The 27230-nt window shown below is 41.9% G+C and overlaps 1 protein-coding gene across 1 annotated transcript in view; it reads right to left on the reverse strand.

The window, feature by feature from the left end:
- The window catches only part of ABCB5 (ATP binding cassette subfamily B member 5), a 124935-nt gene that overhangs the window by 64091 nt on the left and 33614 nt on the right, over positions 1-27230 (reverse strand). Inside the window, exon 13 of the mRNA XM_075557582.1 lies at positions 23417-23587. Within this exon, the coding sequence (XP_075413697.1) occupies positions 23417-23587 (171 nt within the window). The remainder of the gene's footprint in view (positions 1-23416; positions 23588-27230) is intronic.

The following is a 27230-nucleotide window of genomic DNA, read 5'->3' on the forward strand; positions in this document are numbered from 1 at the left end:
CATGGCTGGGGGAACCTCTTCCTGCCTTCCTCAGCACTCCACGTGGCTGGGTGATCCACTGCCCAACCTCCACAGTCCCACGTGGCTGAAGAAACTTCCTCCTGCCTTCCATATTCCCTGCCACGGCTTAAGGTAGCTCTGCAAACACTCCAGTGATTCACGCTGCTGCGGAACCTCTTGCCAACCTACATGGCAATCTAGCCAACTAGGGCAATTACACCCATCATCCAAGGTGCTCTACACCAAAGTGGGAATATCATCTTCTCTCTGTGTCACTCCTGTTGCAGGAGGCACCATGGCATGTCCTCTGAGGCACCCAAGTCACATGGGCCACACCACTAGGTTTCTTGCTATTCTCATGAATCCACAACCATCAAACCATCAAACCAGCACAACCATCAAACCAGCATAAAACCAGCATCCCCTGAGTGGACCACCCAATTTGCTCTCCAAATAACAATACTGCTTGGTGCAGGAAAGAGTGAAACTACAGGAGGATAAATCGGTAGCCTGACTTCACAATGCAATTAGCTACAGGCAGTTTGAAGAAGCATTTCTACGAGCCTCCCAAAGAAAGAGCCTAGTGCTCTTTGACTTTCTGAAGAATGGCAGGGGCTCCTCTAAAACAACCCAATGGAAACAGCAATCAGCCCCAACAACCTAAACAAAAAAAACAGGAGGAACAAAAGGCAATTCTGGACGAAGTCCTGCACCTAACGACATCATAGAAGAAGCAGACATTGATCTGCTATAGAAATAAATCTTCAGAATGCTGCTTAGATTCATATAGGATATGAGGGAAGCAATACAGAAAAAGGTCAAATAATAGAGGAGATAAAGGCCATGGACCAAAGGGAAATACAAGACCTAAGGGATGAGATAGCAAAAACTAGTAGCAAGTTTACAGACTTTGGCAACAGATTTGAGGAGACAGAGAATCGCACCAGTGACATAGAGGATAACCAGGCAGGCATCAACAAATGGAAAAGGCAGTCAAATAAGATAATCAGAGAAGGTAAAGAAAAGCTATGTGTGGCGCTATGAAGAGGAACAACATTAGAATAATTGTACTACCTGTACAAGGCACAATAAAGAAGTCAGTGGCAAAAGGTGTGGGTACTGGCCCTGATCAGAAATGACACCAGGAAGTTTCTAGAAACCAATGAGAATGAGATTACGACATACCAATACTTTTGGGACACAGCAAAGGCAGACATCAGAGAAAGCTTGATAGCAATACATGCACAAATGAAGCAGGAAGAAAGATTTATGATTGATATGCTGACATAAAATTTACAGAAATTAGAGCAGAGTCAACAGGACAATCCTACTAATAGCAAAATAAAAGAAATAATAAAAACAGGGCTGAGATTCATGAGAGGGCAAACAATAAAATTATGGGGAAAATTCGTGCTGCTAAAAGTTGGTTCTTTGAAAGGATTAACAGAATTTACAGACCACTGGCACACCTAACTAAAGAAAGGAAGGGACAAATTTCAACAGCAAGGATGAGGGATGAAACAGGGGACATTACAACGGACCCTAATGAAATCAGAAGGATAATTACACAGTACTACAAAGGACTGTACTCCAATTAATTCAACAACTTGTAAGACATGGACAAATACTTGGACAAATAATCCCTCGCTCGACTGCCCCAGATGGACCTCAAGAATCTCAACAGACCCATAGCAATAGAAGAAATAGACAAGGTTATCAAGGGATTACCAACAAAAAATCCCCTGGACCAGATGGCTTCACAGGACAAGTCTATCAAACATTCAGGGAAGAACTGACAGCAATCCTACACAGACTCTTCCAGAACATAGAAAAAGATGGAAAATTCCCAAACTCTTTCTATGAAACTAGTAGAACTCTGATACAGAAACCAGGCAGGGATCCCACAAGAATCAAGAACTACAGAGCAATATCCTTCATGAACATTGATGCAGAAATTCTAAACAAAATGCTGACTAATAGAATACAAAAGTCTATAAAACAAATAATTCACCATCACCAATTGGGATTCAGACCAGGGATGCAGGGATGGTTCAACACATGAAAGAGACCATTAGTATTATTCACCACATTAAGATAAAAATTTAAGAACCACATGATGATATTTATAGATGCAGAAAAATATTCAACAACGTCCAATACCAATTCCTGTTGAAGACACTCAAGAAGATAGAAATGGAAAGAAAATTTCTCAATAGAATACAAGCTATATATGAAAAACAACATCCAATATAGTAGTCAATAGAGAAAATACTAAAACAACCCCACTGACAAAGAGTACCAGACCAGGATGCCCCTTGTCTGTACTTTTATTTAACATCACACTGGAGGTCCTAACTAACAACATATGCAAACAAAATACATCAAAGATATTCCCCTGAGGAAGGAAGCTGTTAAATTGTCATTATTCATAGATGATATGATTATATATAGGGAAAATCACAAAATCGACCCAAGGGGAGAACTGGAGCCAATAAAGGAATATGGCAGAGTCACAGGATATAAGATCAACAAACAAAAGTCTATCAGACTGTTATACATATCAGAGAAGACCACAGGAGAGGAGGTAAAAAAGGTTGTACCCTTCACAATAGCCAAGCACAAATTGAAATATGTAGGGATATACCTACTTTAGAAAACAAAAGATTTGTACAAGAAAAACTAGAGAACACTATTACAAGAAACCAAGAGTGACCTTAACAAATGAAAGAATATCCCATGCTCGTTGATTAGAAGATGCAATATAGTAAAAATGTCAGTTCTGCCCAAGAAACTATGTAAATTTAATGCTATCCCAATATAAATACCATCATCTTTCTTCATAGAATTGGAAAAAACAATTACCAACTTCATATGGAGGAGCAAGAAACAAAGAATTAGCAGACAACTTCTCAAGAAGAAGGACAGAGTGGGAGGGCTTGTTTTTACCTGATTTTAGCACCTTTTATTCAGCCACTATGGTCAAAACAGTGTGGTATTGGTATAATTATAGATACGTAGGCAATAGAAAAAAACTGAAAACCCAGAAAGAAAATCATCAGTATAGAGACACCTGATCTTTAAAAAGGTAACAAAAAATATCAAATGGGAAGTGGATGCCCTCTTCGACAAGTGATGTTGAAAAAAAATGGATATCTACCTGCAGAAAAATGAAGCAAGACCCTTATCTCACTCCATGCACAAGAATAAACTTGATATGGATCACAGACCTTGAGGTAAAACCCCAAACTATTAGGGCCATCAGTGAGGGAATTGGGAGAAACCTGAGGACTTTGGCTCAGGGAATACATAGGCTATGAGAAATAGGGAAGGACACCAACACAGAAGAGGCACATATTAACAAGTGGGATATACTAAAGATAAAACACCTGTGTACATCAAAAGAATTCACCAAGAGAGTAATAAGAGAGCCCATGGACTGGGAAAACATCTCTAGCAATGACACATCAGACAAAGGCCTTATTACTACAATCTATAGTACTCTGCTAGCTTACAAAAAGAAAAAAACAAACAAATTTCCCACTGAGGAGGTGGGCAAAGGACCTAAACAGAAGTTTCATGAGGGCAGAAATCCAAATGGCCAATAAATATATGAGAAAATGTTCCTGATTATTAGCCATAAGGAATGTACTGAAGTTACAGCTTAAGGAGAGGGGCACATCTCATCAGAGCACACAGGAGCAAACAAAGAGGAAAGGAGAGAGAGTAGAACACATCCTGGCCCACCATGTCCTGGGAAAGATATTCTTACTCAGAGCAGCCAATGCATAGAGAGGACCGTAGGGTCAGCCCCACGGTGAGACATGATGTCCCTCACTGATCCATAGTGCTAGGAGGGACAACACTGGAGGCACAATGTGGGAATTGTGCCCGATCTGATCCTTCCATACCAGGTGCAACAGAGCAGCAATGGGAGCAAAGCAATGAAATCCCAGGGAATACCAAAATTAGACTTTGGGGCCAGGGTGTAGCACCCTATCAAACTTGACTGGAAAACACTCCTCAAGGTCAACAGACAGACCTAGAACTATTTATAAGCTTTTCTTTTTTGTTTTTGTCATTTTTTTTGTATGTATGTGTGTGTGTGTGTGGGGGGGGTGTTTTTGTTTTGTTTTGTTGCTTTTCTCTGCTTATTACTGTCTCTGCATGTCTATCTAGATAACATAGGTGGAATAAACAATCCAGAGGAGAAAACAACAGGACTGACATTCCAGCTGGATAGAGGAGAGGGGGAGGCTGGATGGGGGGGAGGGGAAGGAAGGGGGTGTTAACAAACTCAGGAACAAGGGAACAACAAGTGATCTAAAATTGACAGCAAGGAGGGCATAGGATGGCTGGTAGAGCTTGATCAAGTGCAATGTGACCGAAAGGAATAACTGAAACCCAAATGAAGGCTGAACATGATAGTGGAACAAGAGGAAAGTAAAAAGAAATAGAGGAAAGAGCTAGGAGGTAAAGACATCTATAAAGGTCTAAATACAAGCATGTACATATGTAAATATATTTTTATATAACAATAGGGTAATAGAGCTATGCACATATATTTGTATTTTAAGTATTAAGGTAGCAGACAGAAATCGGGTCTCTACTCAAGTACTCTCTCAATATGAGAACACTTTGTCTAATAACCTGACATCCTGTGATGTTCACCTTCCTGACACAAGATCACTAAAGACAAAATGAGTGCATAAGCAAATGTGGTGCAGAAAGCTGATGGTGCCTGGCTACCAAAAGAGAACGCATCTGGGGTCTTAAAGACTTGAAGATAAACGAGTGGCCATCTAGCTGAGAAGCAACAAAATCCACATGGAAGAAATACACCAGCCTGTGTGATCATGAGGTGTTGATAGAATCAGGTATCAGGCATCAAAGGCCCAGAACAAAAAATCATATCAATGTGAATGAGTGGGAGTGTGGAGTGGAGACCCAAAGCCCATTTGTAGGCAATTGGACATCCCCTTACAGAAGGGTTACAAAGAAGACATGAGCTAGTCAGGGTGCAGTATAGCACTGATGAAACCTACAACTTTCCTCTAGTTCTTTAATATTTATTACCCCCCGCCCACTATCATGACCCCAATTCTACCTTACAAATCTGGCTAGACCAGAACATGTATACCAGTTAAGATAAGAGCTGGGAACACAGGGAATCCAGGACAGATAAAATCCTCAGGACCAATAATGAGAGTAGTGATACCAGGAGGGTAAGGGAAGGTGGGGGCAGAAAGGGGGAACCGATCACAATGATCTACCTATAACACCCTCCCAGGGCAGTGGACAAAAGAAAAGTGGATGAAGAGAGACAGTGGTTGGTGTAGACATGAGAAAATAATAATAATTTATAAATTATCAAGGGGAGAGACAGGTGATGTGGTTACCATCCATTTTCATATAATACTGATTTTCACATAAAGGCTTTGTTCTTGGAACCTAATCATGTTGATAACCATGAAGAGAGGGTATAATTGTATATCATTGTTCATATGGGGGACTTCAAATTTTTTTGGACAAAATGAATGGAAAGATATTGGGGTGGTAGTGGAAGGAAGCACATTCATTTGGGTCCATAAGTACACTTGTATGTAGAGGAATCCTGTAGAATATTGGGCTTGGAACCACAAAGTCAGCAGTTCAAACTCAGCTGGTTCTATGGAGTAAGAACCAGCTTTCTGCTCCCATCAAAATTCCACAAGGGCAAGTCGACTCTGCCTATGCGGGTGCTATGGGTCAGAGAGAATTCACTTGGTTGATGACAGTGAGTTTGATTTTGGGTCCATACTTGTAAGTAGTTAGTTATATGTAGATCATTCATTCTCATTATTGCATAGTATTCCACTGTGCAGATATACCGCAATTTATTTATTCTACTGTTTATTGGCACCTGAGTAGCTCTCTCTCTCTCTTTTTTCTTTTGCTATTAGGAATAGATTGCTATCTATACATAATAGTTTCCTTAACCCACATGCACAATATATTAGATCACACCTCAGAGAAAGTTGATGAATATATGGTGTGCTTATGCTTTGTATAGTGGCACTGCAAGTTAGGCATTGGACGGCTAACCAACAGGTCTCTGGTTCAAATCCACCAGCAGCTCAGCGAGAAACAGATGAGGCTGTCTACTCCAATAAAGAGTTTTCTCTGTTTAGATCCCACCCGTTTTTAAAAGTCACCATCCTAGGCCTGAAGTTCTTCAGATGAAAAGAAAATGATAACAGTTGTGTGCATAAATCTACAAATAAGTGAAAAGCACTATACATGGTGACCACAAGGGAAAATCTATGTATGTATATGTTTGTCTTCTTTAAATATATCTGTAAAGACTTTGTAAGCAAAAATAATTGATCATTGGGATCATTAGTGGGTTTACAAGCCACATAAATATACATTGATGATAACAACTGTTTAAAGGCCTGGAGAGGAGAAATGGAACCATAGAAAGGTACATTTTTTATACTACAGATGAATTGATACAATATCAATTGAAAGTAGACTGTGATTAGCTAATGTGTATTGTACACTCCCTCTATCTTAAAAGACATTGATGCCTACATTTCCTTTCTTTCTGCATATTGTAGTACACACAGGCTTTTTGTTTCACCACTGAGTGAATTATATCTAAAGGGTTTGTATAGTTTGTATCTTATTCTACTGTTTCCCATTTACTTTTCTGTGTTAATTCCAGTATTGTTTACAAACTAGCATTCTTCTGAATAAAATAACAAAATTGATTAAGATGTCCTCCATTAAAAAAAATCTACAATTTAAAAACAGTCTTAGTTTTACCAAAAGGCTGCAAAGATAAGACAGGGAGTTTCCATATGCCCACACCTTTTTTTCTCCCATTGTTCTTTTCTTACATTTCCAGGTCCATTACTCAGAAGAAATATACCAATATTGATAGATTATTGTTAACTAAACTAGGCAGTTTTTGTTTGGATTTCCTTGAGTTTTACTTAGTGCCCCCTTGCTGTTCCAAGACCCCATCCAGAACACAGCATGACATTTCTTCAGCATGCCTCCGCCATGTCTTCTTGGGTCTGATAGTTTCTCAGACTTCCTTTGTTGTGGATGACCCTCTCAGCTTTGTGCCAGTCTGGTCATATATATTATAGAATGCCTCTCCTGTTGGGTTTTCCCTATGTCTCTAATATTTCTATTAAGAAGAAAGATATTCAGGCTGCGCTAAACCCAATTCTCTCCTTCCAACTTCAAGTACTAATTCTGCTCTGAGTCTCAGACTTGCCCACAGTGCTTTCCAAGGAATGGATAAAAGCCATTGTTGAGTGGGTACGCACTAGAAGGATGAGCATCACAAAGTGAGAAAATCCAGGCCCCCAGCCAACTACCAGCCCATATCTCTCCTATTAATTTAACTACATTCTTTCCCTTACAAATGTTACTTTCTAAAAGCAAAAAGGTCTCAAACCTTATCAATGCAATTAAAGGATGCTACCAGTTACCTCAATGATTTCACAATACTATCAACCATTTCTAAAAACAGAATAGCATGTATAGAATAATAACTGATGCATTTGAATTGTGGTGCTAGTGAAGAATATTGAAAAAGTACCAGAAAAGTACAAACAAATCTGTCTTGCAAGAAGTAAGGCCAGAGTGCTCTTTAGAGGCAAGGATGGCAAGACTTGACTTAACATTCTTTGGACATGTTGTCAGGAGAGACCAGTCCCTGGAGAAGGACATCCTGTTTGGTGAGGTAGAGGGGCAGTGAAAGAGAGGAAGTCCCTCACTAAGATGGGTTGACACAGTGGCTGAAACAATGGGGTCAGGCATAGAAATACTGGTGATGAGAGAGCAGGACTGAGCCATGCCCATTCTGTTTACCTAGCATCAGGAAGGCTCGAGGGCATCTGACAACAACCACCTCAAGGGTATGCACAAGACATCTAACTCTAAGGAGCATCCCAAGGGAGCCACACCCAAGTCCATTGTAGTCAATTTGATTTTGACTCATAGCAACCCTATAGGCAGTACGGTCACAAATGTAGTACAAGAGTGCAGACCACACTGGGTGGCACTGTCAAAGAGGGGGTGACAACAAAATGACTGTCAATAACATTTTTGTGCAGGGTTTCAGTAGAAGTTTATTATTTTTATCCCTAAATATCCCCATAGTTTGTTATAACAATAGAAACTTTTTTTCATAAGCCCAGCTGACATGTATTAATGTATCTACAAAGCTAAAATTCTAAGTTAAGTTACTTGTTGACATTTCCAATGGATTCCAGTCAGAGTTGTTAGTACTGCCTGATTGCGATGACGCTTCAAATCACGTGGCTTCATGTGCATCTGCAACAAGTTCGGGCTGTTGTCTTCATTGTGACTGTCTTTACAGTTGCTAATTTTATCAAAATTTCTGGTGTTTTGGATACAAAAAATTTGGTGATTTATCTATGAACCAATTTCAATACCTTTTTTTTAGACTGAAACAGCAATTGAAAGGAGAAAAAATTTTGAAGGTGCCCACTTACTAAAAATTTTATAGTTTAATGTAGTCCAATGTAGATAATTTCACAAAATAATTTTGATGTCAGTATTCCTATAATCTAGGAAATATTATATATAAGCAATTTACAACTATATTCATTCACATAGCCTTGCTCCATGACTAAAATTGCTACTAAACACTATAGTCGGCCCTTGGTTTAGTAGCTTTTATAGCTACAGATTCAGCCAACTGCAGGTGAAAAGTATTCAGGGTATGGGAGGAGAGCAATTAAATGGTTAAAGCCATCCCTTAAAGGTAAGAAGGAGTGGGTAGATTACATTTATACTGTATTGGGCATTATAAGCCATCGAAAGACTCAATATTGAAAGTATGTAGGAGGATAGGCATAGTGTATGTGCAAGTACTACGCATGTCATTCTATAAAAAGTACTTCAACAGCCATAGATTTTGGTATCTAAGGAGGGGTCTGGGAACAAATCCTGTGTGGCTACCATGGGAGTAAGGATTCTGTGTTGTCTGGGATGGGAGAGGTCCAATGGAGGGGAATGGTGCCATGAGGTAGCACAATGAGTGATGCCATCACCTGTAAGACAGAGTGGAACTGCCCCACAGAGTTTCAAAGGCTCTCATCATTTTGGAAGCAGGTTGCCATATTTTTCTTTCTTGGAGTTGCTGGTGGGTTTGAAATGCTGGCCTTTCGGGTACCAGTCAAGCCCTTTAACCACTGTACCAGCAGGACTCCTTGACAGGGGAAAGAATAGTGTAAAGACAACAGCTAGGGAGTTACAACTACACAACCATGGAAAATCATGTATCTCCTTCTTGTTGGCAGAATTGGAATCACAAACTTCCTGATTCAGGTAGGACATTCTCTTGCTCATGAGATTTCTGGATGGTACACTGAACGACTCATAGAAAGACTGGATGTAGGGCAGACCAAAGGCCTGGTGATCGGCTTCCCTAAAGCTCATAGCTAAGAAAATCCCATGGACCAGTTGTACTAGAAATAGTGGAGGTCCATGAGTTGGAATCGGCCTTAGGCTTGGTTTTCTTCTTCATAAAGGACTCAATTCGCAGGCATTCTTTTATGATGTTTCTTTGTAGACATTTAAATGTCCTCATTTACCAGGCAATGCATATGGAGCAAGCCAACTTATTTTGCAAACGTGCAGCCTGCTATCTGAAACAGAAGTACTAAGAGTGATGGAACGAAATTTCTGCAACTGGACCTCTCTGTGCCAGCAGACGGGCTAGCCTGCTCTTACCTATCTCTACCCTTACTGTGGAAGTTACATAATCTGGTGTCAATTTGAGACTTGAGATGATTAAGAATGAAGGGGTAGAGTCTAATCTGTCAATCAGATCATAGCCAGTGAGGCCTCTGTGTGGGCATGGTCTTCTCCTGAGAATTCTGGGAATTCCTGGACTTCCTCCTTGGAGGCAGGAGAGACTCTCTCTCAGGACTCACTCCCTGAGAGACCCTCTACTGAAAAGACACATGGCACTAAGCTGATAGACCCTGCGCCCTGGGAACTGGAGAAGCCACATGGAGACCCCTGCCAGTGCTGAGATGCTTACAATGTCACTGGACCCACAAGACTTCCAACCCACTGGCCTGTGATCTTCTGCATTCGGCATCATTGCATGTGTTTCATGAGTCTGAAGAGGACTTTATAGATTGTTATCGGACATATAAGCTAATATCGGACTTATGACTTGATCTGGACTGCACTGAGACATTTTTCAATATTCAACTGCTCTTGTATAGAAAGCTGTTTCTTATACACATATGAGTCTCCCTGGATTTGTTCCTCTAGTCTACCCGGACGAAAACACTTACTCTGCCCGAACACACCTGTTTAATTACAGCAGATCTTACTGCTACAGTTTCATTGATGATAGCACAAACTCATTCTTGGTGACTCAAATCACAGACTGTCTATTAACTTAAAAGGGGGTGGGTGGGGGAGAACCTGTGCTCCAAAAGCCTATAAAGTGGACATATAAAGACTGTACACATTCAAGTTATGATTAAAAACCCCACAAGTTATTACAATATAGCAACAACAAAGAACTGCTCTAGATATATGATATAAAAAGATCACATACTAGCCACATGGAACAAAAAATCCCCTTAAGACTTAGAAGAGGTTTAGACATTCCAGGCCTCCTAGAAAAAATCATCCAGGAAATTTGAGTTGTTTTTGTCTCTTAGTAAGAATTGCTGCAAAGATAAGGAAGATTTTGTAATTTGTATCACTGTTGTTGTTTTTTAATAGATTCCTCAAAGTAGGTATAGTAGGTTTTCAATGTCTTTGGTGCTATTGTTGCTTCTCCAAAAATAAACAAGCAAACAAACAAACCCACTGCCATACAGTTCATTCTGACTCATAGTGACTCCATTGGACAGAGTACAACTGCTCCATGGATGTAAATTTTGGGGCGAGTGAAGCTCCGTCTTCGTTCTGTAGAGTGGCTGGTGGCTTCGAACTGCTAGTCTGTACCATTAGCAACCCCACGCATAACCCACTGCACTACTAGGGCTCCTGGTACTACAGCTTCTCGGAAGAACCATTTGACAAGGATTTCCTTGCTTCTCCTCTCTTACCGCACAGTTTATACAAAGCGAAAGCCATGATTTGTTTGAGCGCACAAAGGTCAACTGGAAGATAGTTTTCGACTTGACGGCTTGCTGACAACTTTTAGATTAGTTCACAATTCTAAGAACAGCTATAAATCACAAGATAATTAGCTTAGACATCAAAATGGACGGGGATTTCAAGCATTCTTCACACAGTTGCTAGTCCAGCCCTGAGGAAATGAGAAGTTATGGTCATGGGCCTTACATCAAGATGGGTAATCAGGAGAAAGAAAAGATAAAACACTGAGCACTTGAGGGGCCTGCATTTGATTGCCCTGTCAGTTCATATACCCAGGGGTAATAGACGCTCTAAAGGAGCTCTGATGGTGGCATAGTGATCTACACATTGAGCTGCTAACCAAAAGGTCAGCAGTTCGAATCCAACAGTCACTCCTTGGGAGATAGAAGAGGCTGTCTATTCTCAGAAAGATTTTAAACTTCAGAAACTCTAGTGAGTAATTCTATTCTCTCCTGAGTCAGGACTGACTCAATGTGGCGGTGTTATATGCACTCTGGACAAGCTGGACCAACGAGAGTTTGAGAGCCCTGAGGAATGAGATGGGAAAACTATGAGAACACCATTTTCCAGTCATGGCTTCCTGCAAGGTCACGTCAGGTGAATTGGAATCTACCAGTGAAATAGGCTCCATGATCTAGTACTGAAATTGTTAAATTTTCCCCTTATGCTACAGAATCCTTTCATCAAATGCAAGTTTACGTAGAAACTTGTTATACTTAACCAAATGAGCCAGATTAATGCTAGAATTGGCGTGGGATAAGATGAGCAAAAGAGCCCGCATGGTACAGTGAATGAGACACTCAACTGCCAATCAAAAAGGCTGCAGGTCTGTTCCAGCACTTAGTCTTTGAGAGAGAGACGTGGCAGCCTGCTTCTGTAAAGATGCCTGCCGTGGTTAAGCGACAATGAGTCGGGTCTCTTTAAAGATTACAGCCTTGGAAACTCTGCAGGGCACCGCCACTCTATCTTTTAGGCTCACTTTGGAATCAGCTCAATGGCAATGTTTTGTTTGGGGTTTTTTTTTTTGCTTTTAGGGTGAATAGCCCTATCTTTTTTCCCTCTTAGAACTATAGTTGGCAACCTCTTAAAAAATTATTTCCTTTGCAGTTCCACAAATGAATCCTGGCTCCCACTGTCATCCATCATCTTCTGCACTCTGGACTCTTACAGTTTAGGCTCTGCTATTGATCCCTTCTTCAATTTTGGATTATATGGATTACAATCCTTCAGTGACTGATGATGGTCTGCTTCTTCCCTGTGGGCTTAACTGACATCACACTTGTTTGGAGAGAAGCCTTTAAGACCTCAGACACTATTATATCTGTAGCTGGGCACATTTTGTTATAGCACCTACATCGTCTGTGTTCCCTTCCAGAAGGTGAGTATCGAACGGGGCCATGATAGGAACTAATTGTTCTTAGATTGGTGCTAGAACTTAGTGTGAGCCCAAGCCCATTCCTGGATCTATGCTTTTTTCTTTTGATTTGTTGTTACTTGGGAGTTAATGCATATGTTATATCATTGCATAGTTCAATCCTATCAAACAGAATGATATGATTGCTTACATAATCAATCTCCAAACATACTTTTCCTTCGTGGATTCCTTGACATTGTCTCCCTTTTATCTCCACCCCCCCACCACCCCATTCTGGGCCCCCAGTCCCCAAACCCTTGTTGTCTATTTGCTATCCTTAAAGGCTTATCAAGCCTGGGTTTCATTTACCAAAAAACTGAAAAACAACACAACTTCAACGGGTGGGGGGGGGGGGAAGGGGTGCTATGGCACCTCTGAGAGACATCCTATGAACTAGCATAAACGAAACAGAATGTCTGTCCCAGGATTGCCAGAATAATTCCTATCTCAGTAAAGCATACAGGGTGTTGCCATAGCAAGACCTTGTTTGTCTGCCAACCAACAGGACACCACTCTCGGTTCAGCTGTTTTCCGCCTCCTCAGTCACTACGTGTACTATGACTGAAGTCCTCAAGTTAAAAGTGTGTCTGAGTGACAATATCCTCTTAATGGTCTGTTACAAGTGTCCTCCCTTTTCATCAAAATTTAAGGGACTATTTGCTATAATTATGGTCATTGAAAACAAGCTGAGGTCAAGTTGGTTCTGACTCATTGTGACTCCATGTGGTGGAGACTAGAATTGCATCTCATGGGGAAGCTGCACTTCAAAGCTGGCAGTTCACACCCAGCAGTTACTCTGCAGTTGAAAGAGGAGGCCACCTGTTTCTGTGGTGGTTCTCAGCCCCAGAAACCCTCTTATAAAGGGCCGCTGTGGGTATAAACAGACTCTCTATGGCAGTCACTTTTTTTTGTAGGGTTTTCAAGACTGTGACCTTTCTGAAGCAGATTTCCAGGACTTTCTTTCAAGATGCCTCTGGGAAGGTTCGAACCACGAACCTCTCTGTGAATAGTTAGGCTTAATCATCAGAGCCACCCCCAGATCCCATAAGCTCATGCCAGTAGAGCAGGGGACACAGGAGTTGCGAGTTTCATAACTAGCTCTCGGGGTGGGTGTGGCAGTCTTCTGTGACAACGCTGGCTTCAGGCTGAGCAGCACGGGATTCCTGCCAGGTTGGTTCACCTGTCAGAATGCATTCTCTTTTGTTAACTCGGATGACAGAAGGCAAAATGTCAGGCTCATAGAAGCCATAATTAATAAGAGGCTCACCTTCTTCTTAATTTCATTTCTTCTAACTTGCTCAGGTTAAGGCATTTTAAAAGGAGGAGGAAAAAAACAGCATTAAAAATTAAATTATTTGCTGAGATGAGGTCAGCTGTACTTCCTAATTAGGAACCTGTAATATAACCCTACAGTAAAGTGCTTCTTTTAATGGCTGGGATCTCTTGTTTTTCTAGTTTTTCTCATTGCTTTTTTAAAAATTCATTTTATTGGGGGCTTGTACAACTCTTAGCACAATCCACACATCCATTGTATCAAACACATTTGTACATTTGTTGCCATCATTATTCTCAAAACATTTGTTTTCTACTTGAGCCCTTGGTATCAGCTTCTCATCCCCCCCCCTTTCCACACCCCTCCCTCATGAACCCTTGATAATTTATAAATTTTTATTATTTTGTCATGTCTTACAATGTCTGATGTCTCCCTTCACCCACTTTTCTGTTGTCCATCCCCCAGAGATGGGGTTATATGTAGATCCTTGTAATTGGTTCCCCCTTTCTACCCGACTTTCTCTCCACCCTCCCAGTATAACTCACTTCTGAATATGTTAACATACTGAACATAACAGATAACGAATGGAGATGACATAAACATCTTTAGTGCCATTTGGTGCATTTTCCCTTCACCTGCTGGCAGTTTGAGCATCTGGGGAGAGATTTACAAAGGATGAACGGCGAAGTCGATGGTGGCAAGAAAGAGTGCTTTCATAACTAGTTCATCGGTCTTGCGGGAGGAAGTAAGCCATGCCCAGAGCAATAAGTAACAGAGTTGAGCTATTTAGTGGTGGCAGTGGTTAGGTGGCGTTGGGTTGGTTCCGACTCATAGCGACCCTATGTGCAACTGAATGAAACACTGACTGGACCTGCCCCTTCCTCATGCTTTTATTTTGGAGCCCATTGTTGTAGCCACTGTGTCGGTCTATTGCGTGAGGGCCTTCCTCTTTGTCGCTGCCCTTGTGGTTAACCTAGCACGATGTCTTCCTCTAGATAATATGTCCAAAGTACACAAGGGGAAACCTCACCATGCAGGCCTCGGAGGAGCAGTCTGGTTGTATTTCTTCCGAGACAGAGCTCTGTCTTCTTTTGGTGGTTGATGGTCTTTCAATGTTCTCCACCAACACCTTCGTTCTGAAGCTTTGGTTTCCTTTGGGCCTCTTTAGTCAATGTCTAGCTTTTACATGCATATGAAACGATTGAAAATGTCAGGCCCACCATAATCCTCAAAGTAACATCCTTGCTTTTCAACACTTTAAAGAGGTTTTGTGCAGCAGATTCACCTAATGCAATGCATATCTCAACTCTGTTTGATAGCATTTAGGAATATTGATATCCTATATAGGAATTTTCCTTCGTTTGATGGGAGAGCAAGGATTAGGAAGGAATTACATGTCCAGAAATCACGAAGCTACCTATCCACGTCATAGAAAATCATCTTGCTATATTTTAAGCATTTGAAATGCCTTGATAAATACTTAATTAACTTACTTGTGAAAGAAAAAGCCAGGAGCATACATAATACCCCAGTCGATCACCAGTCACTGCATCGACTCCCACGAGTGGCAGAAGAACTGTGCTCCACAGGGTTTCCAGTGGCTGATGTGTCAGAAGTAGATTGCCAGGCCTTTCTTCTGAGGTGCCTCCAGGTGAATTTGAACCAACAATCTTTTTCACTGAGTAGTCAAGTGCTTAATCGCTTGCACCACCGGAGACTCCCGTTAGATATACCGCAGGAGGCAGAAGCAGCAGTCTCTGCAGAGTCTTCGGACTCCACAGGAGCAAAGTAAGCAACTTGCTTATGATAAGCCTACATGAGGACTTTCATTTGAGGTACTCTTTGAGTTTCTTTCCCAAGAGGGAAGTGAAGGAAAAAGGGGTAGAGTCTGATTGGATTCAGTCTTAGTTTGAAGATGTCTAATCTTGATGCAGCAGGGCGCAGTGGTTCTGAGGATGAGCTGCTAGCGGATTGATGGTCTGGATCTAGGTTCTGGTTTCACAGCGTCCCAGTTGTTACTCAGCGCCTGTTCCTTCAGCGTGCTCCTCTGTAAAATGTGGTTAGGGTCCACCAAGTCCCTTCCAACTGATAGCAACCCTATGGCCCACGGTGACAGCCACGGGGTCACTCCATCTCATTCAGGGTCTTCTTTTTCTCTAAAACTCCACTTTTCCAAGCACGATGTCATTCTCCAGGGACTCTCTCTTCTGACAACATGTCCAAAGTATGTTAGATGAAGTCTCACCATCCTTACCTCTAAGGAACACTCTGACAGTATTTCTTCCAACCCAGACTGCTTTCCCAATTTGCCAGTCCATGCTATGTTCAACATTTTCCTCCAGCATCTCAATTCAAGTGCATCGATTCTGCTTCAGTCTTCCTTATTCAATGTCCAGCTTCCACATAGCCATGAAGTAAACGAAAATACCAAGGAACATCTTAGTTCTCAAAGCAACATCCTTGCTTTTCTAAGGAGGTCTTATGTAGCAGATGTACCCAATGCAAATCCTTTTTTGATCTCCTGACTGCTGCTTCCATGAGCAATGGCTGTATATCCAAATAAGACAAAATCCTGGAGAACTTCAATCTTTTCTCCATTTATCATGATGTGACCTATTAGTCCAGTCGTGAGGATTTGGGCCTTTACATTGAGTTGTAATCCACACTAAAAGGTGAAATTCTTGATACTCACCAGCAAGTGCTTCAAGTCCTCCTCACCTTCAGCTAGCAAAGTTGTGTCATCTGCATATAATATGTTGTTAATAACCCTTCCTCTAATCCTGATGCTGCATTTTTCTTCATACCATCCAGCTTCTCTGATCATGTGCTCACCATACCGACTGAATAAATGTGGTGAGACAATGTGACCCTGACGCACACCTTTCCAGATTTTAAACCATGCCAGATTCTGGTTTACTCGTTCCTGGTCTCTTCATAGAACTGCCTCTTGATTCCTGTACAAGTTCCACAATGAATTGTTCTTCAATTCTCATTCTCTCAAGGCTATCCATAGTTTGTTATTATCTACACAGTCAAACGCCTTTGCATCGTCAATGAACCGTAAGTAAACATCTTTCTGATATTCTTTTCTTTCCATCAAAATCCATCTGGTCTCAGCAATGATATCCCTGGTTCCACATGATCTTCTGAATCTGGCCTGAACCTGTCAATGTACTGCTGCAACCATGGTTGACATGACCTTCAGCAACATTCTACTTGCATGTGGCACCAATGACATGGTTCTATAATTTGAGCATTCTTTTAGGTCACTTTACTCAGAATGACTAAATATGGATTTCTTCCAGTCCGTCAGGTTAGTCTCCGTCTTCTAAACTTCCTGGCATAGACAAGTGGTTTCAGTGCTTCATCAGCTTGTTGAAACATCTCATTTGATATTAGAACAATTTCTGGATCCTTGTTTTTGGCTAATTCAGTCAGGGAAACTTGACTTCTTCTTTCAATACTATTGGGTTTTGCTCATATGTTACCTCTTGAAATGGCAGATTATCCTCTGTTTCTGTTTGGTAAAGGGACTCTGTATTCTTTATCTTTCCTTCTGATGCGTTTGGCATCATCCTGGAGTTAGCCCTGGCCTGGTTTTAGTTGCTGATATGGAATTTCTCCATTGCCTCATTCCACAGATGTAGTCAGTTTATTTTCTCTGTGATATAGGAAGATACATAGCCCAATCTCATTGTCTCCAGGAGTCCCGTGAGTGCTGTTGGCTATGTCCTGGACTGTTAACTCCAAGGTGAGTGATGCAGACCACTAGCTATTCCACTGTCTTGGAAAAAATACGGCCAGAATTCTCCTTAGAGGAAAGAAGGGAGAGCCTTGTCTCCTGTAATTGGGACATTTTGTCCAAATCTCCGGAGAAAGATATCATGCTTGGGTAAGTAAAGGAATAGCAAAAAAGAAGGCCTTCCACAAGGTGGATTGACCCAGTGGCTGCAACAGTGGTCTCAAGCATAGGAACAATTGTGAGGATGACACAGGACTATTGTGCATAGGGTCACTATGGGTTGGAAGCTGCTTGACAGTAACCAACACCAACAACAGCCAATCTATGGGAGAAAAATGAGACTGTCTGCTCACGTCAAGATTTGCAGCATGGGAAGCCCTCTACAGGATCACGATCAACTCGAAGGCAGTGTGTGAGTATTTCACTGTTTCATCAGGTTCCTGTGAGAATTAGTTATTATCATCTCTTAGTCCACCCACGGGAACGACTCAGTAATACACCGGGGCGTCTATGTGCCCTTTGCGGGAGCTTGGGCAGCATCCCGGGTTATGTGTTAGGCTGCTCACTGCAAGGCCAGCAGCTTGAGCTTCGCTGTCACACAGAAGGAGGAAGATGAGGCTTTCTCCTCCCATAAACATTCTCAGCCATGAAAACCCACAAGAACTGTTCTGCTCTGCCCTGTAAGGCCGCCGTAACTTGAAATCTACTTGATGGAAAAGAGTTAGTCTTAAAAAAAAATTTTTTAATGAGCCCTGACAGCAAGCTTATGATTTAAAATGGTTTTTAATAAGTACTTTGATATTATATATAAATTACTATTTGACAATGCATTAATTCATTTTTCTGGAGAGAGACTTAGGGTATATAGTTTCTTTCTCTTTTCTAATCAGTTTCCCAGGGGAAGGATCACTATTCAGAGAAGAGTCAGCAGTCTGGCAGTTCACACAGGACACAAACGGGAGCCTGATTGGCTTGTGTGCTGTCCAGGCCATGTCAACTCACAAGAGTGAGTTCACGTGACCCAGCAGAATGGATTCATATGGCTTTCTGTGTTGGAATTAAAAATACCTATATGTATTCTCACTGAGCTATAGTTACCAGGCATCCTCCTCCAGAGTTCAGTCCTATCTGGAAGGGTTGTGCCATCACCACCACAATCAACGTAGGAAGTGTTCCTTCCTCCTCGGTGCTTCTGCGTTAGGGTCCCAGTGGGAGCCAATCACCAGGTCTTTCTCCAGCGGAGCCACTGGCTGTCCTCAACCTCAGTTCTTTAGTGAGCAGCTAAGCGTGTAATTGTTTCACCACGATGGCTCCTTGAGCAAGATCAAGCAGGGCGATTCAAGGCTGCACGAGGCTGTTGGCACCGGGGAGTGCATATGCTCTCCTGGCTAACTTTCAGCTGACATCCACTTGAAATTCCCTTGTTGTTTGCAACTATGAAAGTGCTGCTATACATGGCAAAACAAACAAACAAAACATACCCCCAATTACATATAAAAATACAAAGTAAGAAATTTAACTGACACTCCCCAACCAAACTCATGGCCAGCGAGTGGTTTCTGACTCATAGCAAAGCTATGAGCACAGGGCAGGGTAGACTGCCTTTGTGATTTTCCCAAGACAGTGACTCTTTCACGGTTGTAGAATGCCTCATCTTTCTCCCAAAGAGCAGCTGGTGGGTTTGAATGGCTTCCCTTGAAGTTAGCAGCCCCATTCCCAACCCACTATGCTATGACAATATGTGTGTGTGCATGTGTAAAATTACTTTCTCCCAATTTCAACATTGCATAACCCAGTGCCTACTGTAATACAGTAGCCCACAGCTATACATAATGCACCACGTCTCTCATTTTTTAGTTCACAAGTAGTATAACTATAGATTGAGGGTCTACAGAGCTAGACCAATATTGAGCAACAGCATATTGAGAAATATTTTGAGTATATTGAAAACAGAGTGATGATAAAAAGAGCCCATGAGGTTTGTAATAAGGCAATTCCAGCTCTTCAAAGAAACAAGACCGGTGGAAACCTTTCCCTCATCATTAGCAAAGGATTTTTAGAAAAGCTTCTCTGATGTCCTGAACGTCCCTTAATAATAATTATTTCTTAATACAAAATTCTTCTATTTCAAAGAGCATTCATGGCTTTCTCACAGGATCTATGTGTGCTTCCTCTGTTTCCCCAGGGCCCAGCAGGTACTCACTGCTGTGCTTTTTGCAGAGTGGGATAGCTGAGGAGCCTCCTGTGTTGGGGTGACATAGCAGAATGGAAGGCCCTATCCTCTGGTATAATAAACCCGTATCCATTGCCCCATCATCTCACTCTTGAACAAGACTAGCAAAACTACTTGGCACAACCTTAAACTAACGACTCCAGAGAAAAACAATGTAGGCCGGTGTTGCATTCATCCCCTAAACTGATTCTGCACTGTATTTCTGGACTCTTTGCTGAGCATCTGCATGGTCTTAGTGCTGGGGACACTGCAGTTCCCCAGTCAAAGACTTTTCTATCAGAGAGCTTATATTTCAGGGAAGGGAAAAGGGACAATAGCAGAGTAAACAACTACATAGTCTACAGATCATGAAAAAATAGCCATGGCATCTGGAAGGGTTAGCGAATGTATGGGAGAGGGATGGGCAGTGAGGTTTAGGAAAGAACTTGAGCCCTAACCCCATAGACCCTTGTAGCTAGGTGTTGGGTTGCTAACCTCTTGGTCAGCAATTGTCTTGGGGACAAAGATGAGCCTGTCTGCTCCCATAAAGCCATAAAGTGTCACAGTCTTAGAACCCTCAGCAGACTCATAGGGGGCTGGCATGGACTGGATGGCAGGGGGGTTTGTTTGTTTGTTTTACATTTCAATAGATGGATCTGGCTGCTGTGATGAAAATGGACTAAGGGGGGAAAGGGTGGAAGCAAAATTAAAACTAAACCTGTCATTGTTGAGCTGATTCTGATTTATATAGCGAGTCACAATCAATTGCGACTATAAGTCACAATCAATCGATGGCAACAGGTTTGATTTTGTTTCAGTCCTTGCCCCCCGGTCTGTTCTCAACACGGAAGTCAGGTTATTCTATCGAATAGCAAGGAGTTAATGATCACAATAATCCCAGGGAGGACAAGAGTGAAAGTCCTGCCTCCTTTCCATGAAAGTCCACTCATTGTCATAACTACTGATTTGATGTTTTTAATCCCCATAGACTAGCTTACTGACTTCTATAGTCCCATTTAAACAGAGGGTAATGGGGTATTCATAGAGCGGTGAGCTGGGAGGGATCTGTGATGGTGGAATATGCAGGAAGGCCAAGATTATAGTTACCACTGAGGTGGGATACGGGCTGTTGTGGCCTTTTTGGTGGTGGTGGTGGTGTTAATGACTTGGAGGCACTTTGATGGCAGAAATCTGCTAACTGGGGCAGGGTATACGATACTAAGCAACAGGATCCAGGAGGTCTCAGACAGATGGGAACGGAATCTGCTGTGCACACTGCCCTCCTCACGTAGGAACCACTCCCAAAGCATAAGCTCACAGCTCTGCGTGTGGAGGAGAACGTAGAGGACCCCTGGGCTCATTTCAAAGACCCTGGCTTTGTGCTCCAAGTGAGAAGGGGAAGCCCCGGAGGGCTTGAAGCAGAAGAATGACATCACCAAATTTATATTTGAAGGTTAACGAGTCTGTATCATCTTGCCTCTATTTTAACTCAATTCTTCGCCATGGACACTTTTCCAATAAAGTGAGGAGTATTACTTAAGGCAGTCTATTGTGCTAGTTGCCATTGCATACATCCCCAAGTAGCCCCACCCTCCACCACAACTAACAGCCGTGCAGAGGGCACTGTAGAATTTAGACATGTCTATGATGTGGATTTAATCTCCGCTATTTCAAAATGAACTGAAAAATATTAGCAATAAGAAAATTATCTATACTATGAAATCTTTCCTACTTTGCCATACAGCTATTATTTTAACTTATGTTTGCCTTTAGTATTCTTAGGTAATGAGAATCATACTTTATAGACATTCTGAATTCTTCTCTTTTTCCCTTTTGATACAGATTCCATTTCATCCAATTGCTTGTTGGTAAACCCATTTGTTAGTTTATCCACTCACCAAGCAGTTATTTATTTTAAAAGTCTGAACTAGTTTTGTTAAGATTTGGGATGCAAAGACAATGGGCATGGCATTTACCTTCCAAACAAAAGAATAGTTTATTGCAATCCATTTTCTAAAAATCCTGTATAATTTAAGAGATGGTGATACAAAATAGAATCTTTTTTTAGTACTAAAATAACTATATCCAGCTCTAAATAAGTAAACATCCGCCCTGTTCAAAACCACTTAATTGGGTGTATTCGATGTATGTAACCCTGTCCTAGTTACTAAGTATACATAAAATAAATGAATAAAACATCAGCCTTGCCCTTGAGGGAGTTGTCCCTTCCTCACCGAGATGAACCACATTAGAATTCTTCATGATAAACAAGGATTTTCATATCACACTAGCAGCCCAGGCTGCCCTCATTATGGGCTGAGATCATAGTAAAAACTCATACAAGGTGCAACTGACAGGTTGGCAATAAGCAGTGGGGCACTCTGAGGGTGGTCAGTACCCATATCTGTCTTCATAGTCAGTATTTGAAAAAAGAAAAAACATTTTACACATTTCCAACCAAACCTGACGGAAAATGCCACGGAGTTTCCTAAGTGGTCTGTCGATCAGGGTTTTAAAGAGGGCTTGGCTGTTGAAAAATGATTCCATGGTTTTTCCTGTCACCACTGCCAACAAGCCTCGGGGATGCAGTGTAATTTGGTCCAGAGGCCACATCTTTCCTGCAACTATGATGCCTGGACTAGGAGCAAGCAGGAGGTCCGTGGGAGGTTTGGGGGTCCAAAGTTGTTGGAGTGGGTGAGTCAAGAGCAGAGTAAACCACACTGCGCGTCTGTATGCTTCTCCACTTGAGGTCAGATTAGGTGAAAACCAAAAAACGAGACCCAGTGCCATCATACAGACCCCAACTCATGGCAGCCCCATGACTTAACAAGGTGGAACTTCTCCAATGGGTTTTCTTGGCTAGAGTCTTTACGGAGTGGATCACCAGGCCCCCTTTCCGTGTCACTGCTTGTTGAGTTCAGATGGTCCACCTCCCAGTTGGTAGTTAAATACCAACTCTTTTTGTCACCCAGGGACCTAATGACTCCTCCAAGGTGGTCTCAAGAGGGAAACGTGGTCAGAGAGGAGGAGCCTGACACCATGGAGGTAAGTGACAAAGTTGGATGTGACAGCGGTGGTGATGGGTGACTGTGGGGAGGTAGTGAGAAGAAATTCTGGGCTGGAGCTATGAAACCATGAACCCATGACTCTGCTATTAGTCTCATCTTGGCTTTTGTTTTTTAGCAGAGGCGCTCCTAAGTCACGTCCTGTAACCCTCCCCTAAGTTCTAACAAGTGTAATGAACTCCCTGCGGTTCACTCCTCAAGGATCGCTCTGAACTGAGGAAATGACCAGCAATTCCCACGTTCTTCTCTAGGCAGCGCACGATCGCTACCTGTTCGATTTTATGACAAGCTGGCGGCACTTAGGGCAGTCCGTGGGTTTTATTGTTTGTGTGTATTCTCAGACACTCATCTGTGGATGTTCAGTTTTGTGATTTGCTGTTCGAATATAAAGATACTAAAACACTGTAGTGTGGGACGGCATTTGAGGTGCTGGGCTTAGATTAGAGCCAACCTCTGGCAGTTGTTAGAAGGATGCAAACTTGGTGTAAAGCGGAGACCACCTGTATTTAAGAGCAACAATGAGCAGAAATATGGAAAGGAAAAAATGTTTCTGTTCACTTACCTTCTCTAGTGCAGCTTGAACGACCGACTCACTTTCAGTATCGAGGGCAGATGTCGCCTCATCTAAGATCAGAATCCTGGGGTTTCGAACTAGCGCTCGAGCAATCGCGATTCTCTGTTTCTGTCCTCCACTCAGTTGAGCTCCTTTCTCCCCTACCAACGTGTTGAATTTCTAATAGCAAACAGAAAGTAGAACTCAATGAGACGGCAGCGTGCTCAGTGATCAGAAAAGCGGACTGCAATCACAGCTGTGCTCGACATTAGCTTAATCCGCTTCAGGGGCCCTTGGGCCGCAAGGCGAACAGTTCGAAGTCACCAGCTGCTCGGCGAGGCTTTCTACTCCCACAGAGCTAGTCTCGGAAAGGCACGGGGACAGTAAGGCGGCATCAGCATGCTGGCAGTGTGTTTGTCTGCGTCCATTTATTTAATTATTTATTTTGGTAAGCACCACTTTAGCCTGGCTAGGTCGTTTCGTTTTGTTTTGTTTTTAAACCCTTTGTTCTGTGGAAACAAACAACTGCGAGGGAAGAGCCTACTAAACGAGCGGCTTGGACAAAAGAAATGTAAGCATATGGTCCGTGAGCAGGACTAGAAAAACTCATACTAAGAACCAGCTTTCAAAGCTCCGACCACTGCAACACCAACAGAAGGAACTATTATTTGAAAAATGATTAGCAATTTAATAGCTTGTCCACGATTTCCTTTTGGGATACTGAAGTGCATGTTAGGAAAGGGCAACTGCAAGATTAATCCTCCTCCCACCCGAACTTTCTTCCACTCTGGGAGTCCCTTTCCTTCCTTTTTTTAAAACATTTTATTAGGGGCTCATACAACTCTTATCACAGTCCATACATACACATACATCAATTGTATAAAGCACATCCGTACATTCCCTGCTCCAATCATTCTCAAAACATTTGCTCTCCACTTAAGCCCTTTGCATCAGGTCCTCATTTTTTTCCCCTCCCTCCCCATTCCCCCCTCCCTCATGTGCCCTTGGTAATTTATACATCGTTATTTTGTCATATCTTGCCCTATCCGGAGTCTCCCTTCCCCCCCTTCTCTGCCGTCCCTCTCCCAAGGAGGAGGTAACATGTGGAGGAGGTCACATGTATGTATGTGTGTGTGTGTGTGTATGTGTGTGTATGGATGGATGTATGGTGTGGGTACATTTAAAACAAAGTAGAGATTTCCAGATGTTTAAGGGGAAAGTAACTTCTAGCACTCATGAAGCTTGGCAGTAATATTCTCTTAGATTAAATCGCTGATTCAAAGCTCATCTCTTGAAGAATAAATTGGAAAGGTTCTCCGTAATACCTGAGTTCCTAGCGATCAGTAGTGATCCCAGGAGCCCTGTGGCACAGTCGATAGGCGCAGTGACTAGCTGATAAGGTGGCAGCTGGAACCCACAGAGGGCTCCGCAGAAGAGAGACCCGATGCCTTGCTCTTGAATGTCATGGTTCCGTGAGCCATCAGGTCCGTGCCTAGGCCGTGGTAACTGTGTGTGACAGAGCAGAACTGCCTCCACGCTGTCTTTCAGGTGGTGAGTTTTTATGAGAATGGATCACCTGGTTCTTCTCCTGAGGAGTGTCTGGTGGGTTTGAACTGCCAACCTTTGGCTAGCAGCCGAGTCCTTAATCATTGCGCTCTCAGGAGCATTCTGTCACATGGGGTTGCTATGACTTGAAGTCAACTCCATGGCATCCAACAAAGAGCAACCTTCACATTAGATTTTTTTAAAAATCAACCTACGTAGTGAATATTTTACATACAATGAGCTGCACACCTTTTAAGAGGACAATTCTGTTTTGGTAAAGGATACTTCCTGGCCTGCATACTTCATGAATGCGATTAATTGACATTATTTTTCACTTTAGACTTCCATATCCTATGTGCTATATTTATCTTTTATTCTTCTACCATGGGATAATGCTCCGCTTACAATTTAATTGATTTTCTTTACACAGACATTTGTTTTGAAGGGAAAGATGAGATTTACACACTTGTCCTTCATTGTTTTTTACATTTAAATCCAGCATTATTTTCCTTCAGCCTGAAGGAAACTTATCAACCTTGTAGCATTGGCTTCTCCACCTGTTGTTGATCTTAAGTTGTCTTGATTCGACGCTACATGTTGAAAGGTCTTTTTGCTTGATTGATATGCAATCCTGGGTTGGAAGTACTTATTTTCTTTCCACCCTTTAAACAGATCATTTTTTTCCCTTCTGGCTTCCATGCCAGGTTGAGAGTCAGTCATCATTCATGTCCCTGCTTCTCAGGATACCCTGTACTTTGGCTCTGGGTCCTTGCAAGGTTCTGCCTTAATTTCTGGCATACGGTGGCTTGGGTATAATGCACTTGGTGTGGTTACTCTTTATCTTTAATCCTTGTGGGGTTTGCTGGATTTCTCAAAGTTGTAAGTTGATATTTTCACAAATTTGAGAATTTATTTCCTCAATTTTTATTTTAGAAAGTTCAATAAAGAGAAATTTTGTCTACTCAAAATTTATTTTTCCTTTGCAATTCTATCTTTTCTTTCTAGGATTCCAATTACATAGGTGGGTGCTTCAAAGTGTTGGTGGGGAAATGGAATTAAATGATAATGTATAATTTCCATCAACTTTTGGCAGTTCCTTTGTTTATGATAAACTTTTGATATTTTTTCACATGTCCCTCAGGTTCTGTGCAATTTTCCTAATCTCCCCCCCCCCCCCACTATTTATTTTGGATAATTTATATTTATCTGTCGTTAAATCACAGATATCTAAGCAATGAAGAGGGGGCCTACAAAGAGTGGCTCGGATTAAAAGAAATGTGCACATTGCTATCTTCTATTGGTTGTTGATCCTATCCAGAGTCTATTTTTCATTTAGTTGTAAAACCCTGATTACCCCCTTGAGTCCTCTTCTCTGCTGAGATTCAATATCTGTTTACCCTTTAAAATCAATTTTTTTAAAAAGTTATTTTGAATGTATTTTTCTTAAATATTTTGAACCTACTCAAACTCACTGCCGTGGTGTCAGTTCTGACTCTTAACAGCCCTGTGGGCAGGTGGAGCTGTCTCGATGGCTTTCTAAGACTGTCACTCTGTCACTCTATACGAGTAGAAAGCCTTGTTTTTCTACCACGGAGTGGTTTCTTGTTTTTAACTGCTGACTCAATGGATAATCACGGTGCTATCAGAAGTCCTTCATTTTGAACACAGCATTGAAATATTTATATAAGTCATTCATAAGTCTTTGAAATATCCAATAGCTGAACCATCTCAGGGTTGGTTTTCATTCTATCCTGCTTTTTGGGGACTCTATGAGTCTGTATTGACTTGATGGTAGGGAGTTTGGTTTTGGGTTTTTGTATAGCTGGGGTTGAATTTTCCTATTTACATGTCTCATAATTGTGGATTTTATACTGAATACTCTGCATGGTATGCTGGTGAGATGCTGAATTCTGCCCCTTGAAGAGTGTTGATTTCTGTTCTAGTTGGCGACTCCAGTACTGGGTGCTCATCTGGAACCTTACGTACTCTTGGCTATTGCTTTGCTAAATTAATCTGTAGAAAGACAAAGGTAATTTCTAAACCTTGTAACTTGGCAGGGCTCAAATTCCAAATTCTGTCTCCTCTAGGGATTTTGTCAGAGCTCAGTGTTAGGCTTTGTTTGGGCAGGTATAGAATTGGCTTTATGTCAAGGTGTGGTCCTTACTTTTAAGGTGTGGCCCTTTTTGGGTGTCGCAGCTACATGCCTGTGGTGTTAAAACAGTCTGAATGTGGTCTCCGCACCCTGACTGACTAGTCCTTTCAACATCGCTCAGCATTG

The sequence above is a fragment of the Tenrec ecaudatus genome, chromosome 9 (genome assembly GCF_050624435.1).
Source record: "Tenrec ecaudatus isolate mTenEca1 chromosome 9, mTenEca1.hap1, whole genome shotgun sequence".
Classification (NCBI taxonomy): Eukaryota; Metazoa; Chordata; class Mammalia; order Afrosoricida; family Tenrecidae; genus Tenrec; species Tenrec ecaudatus.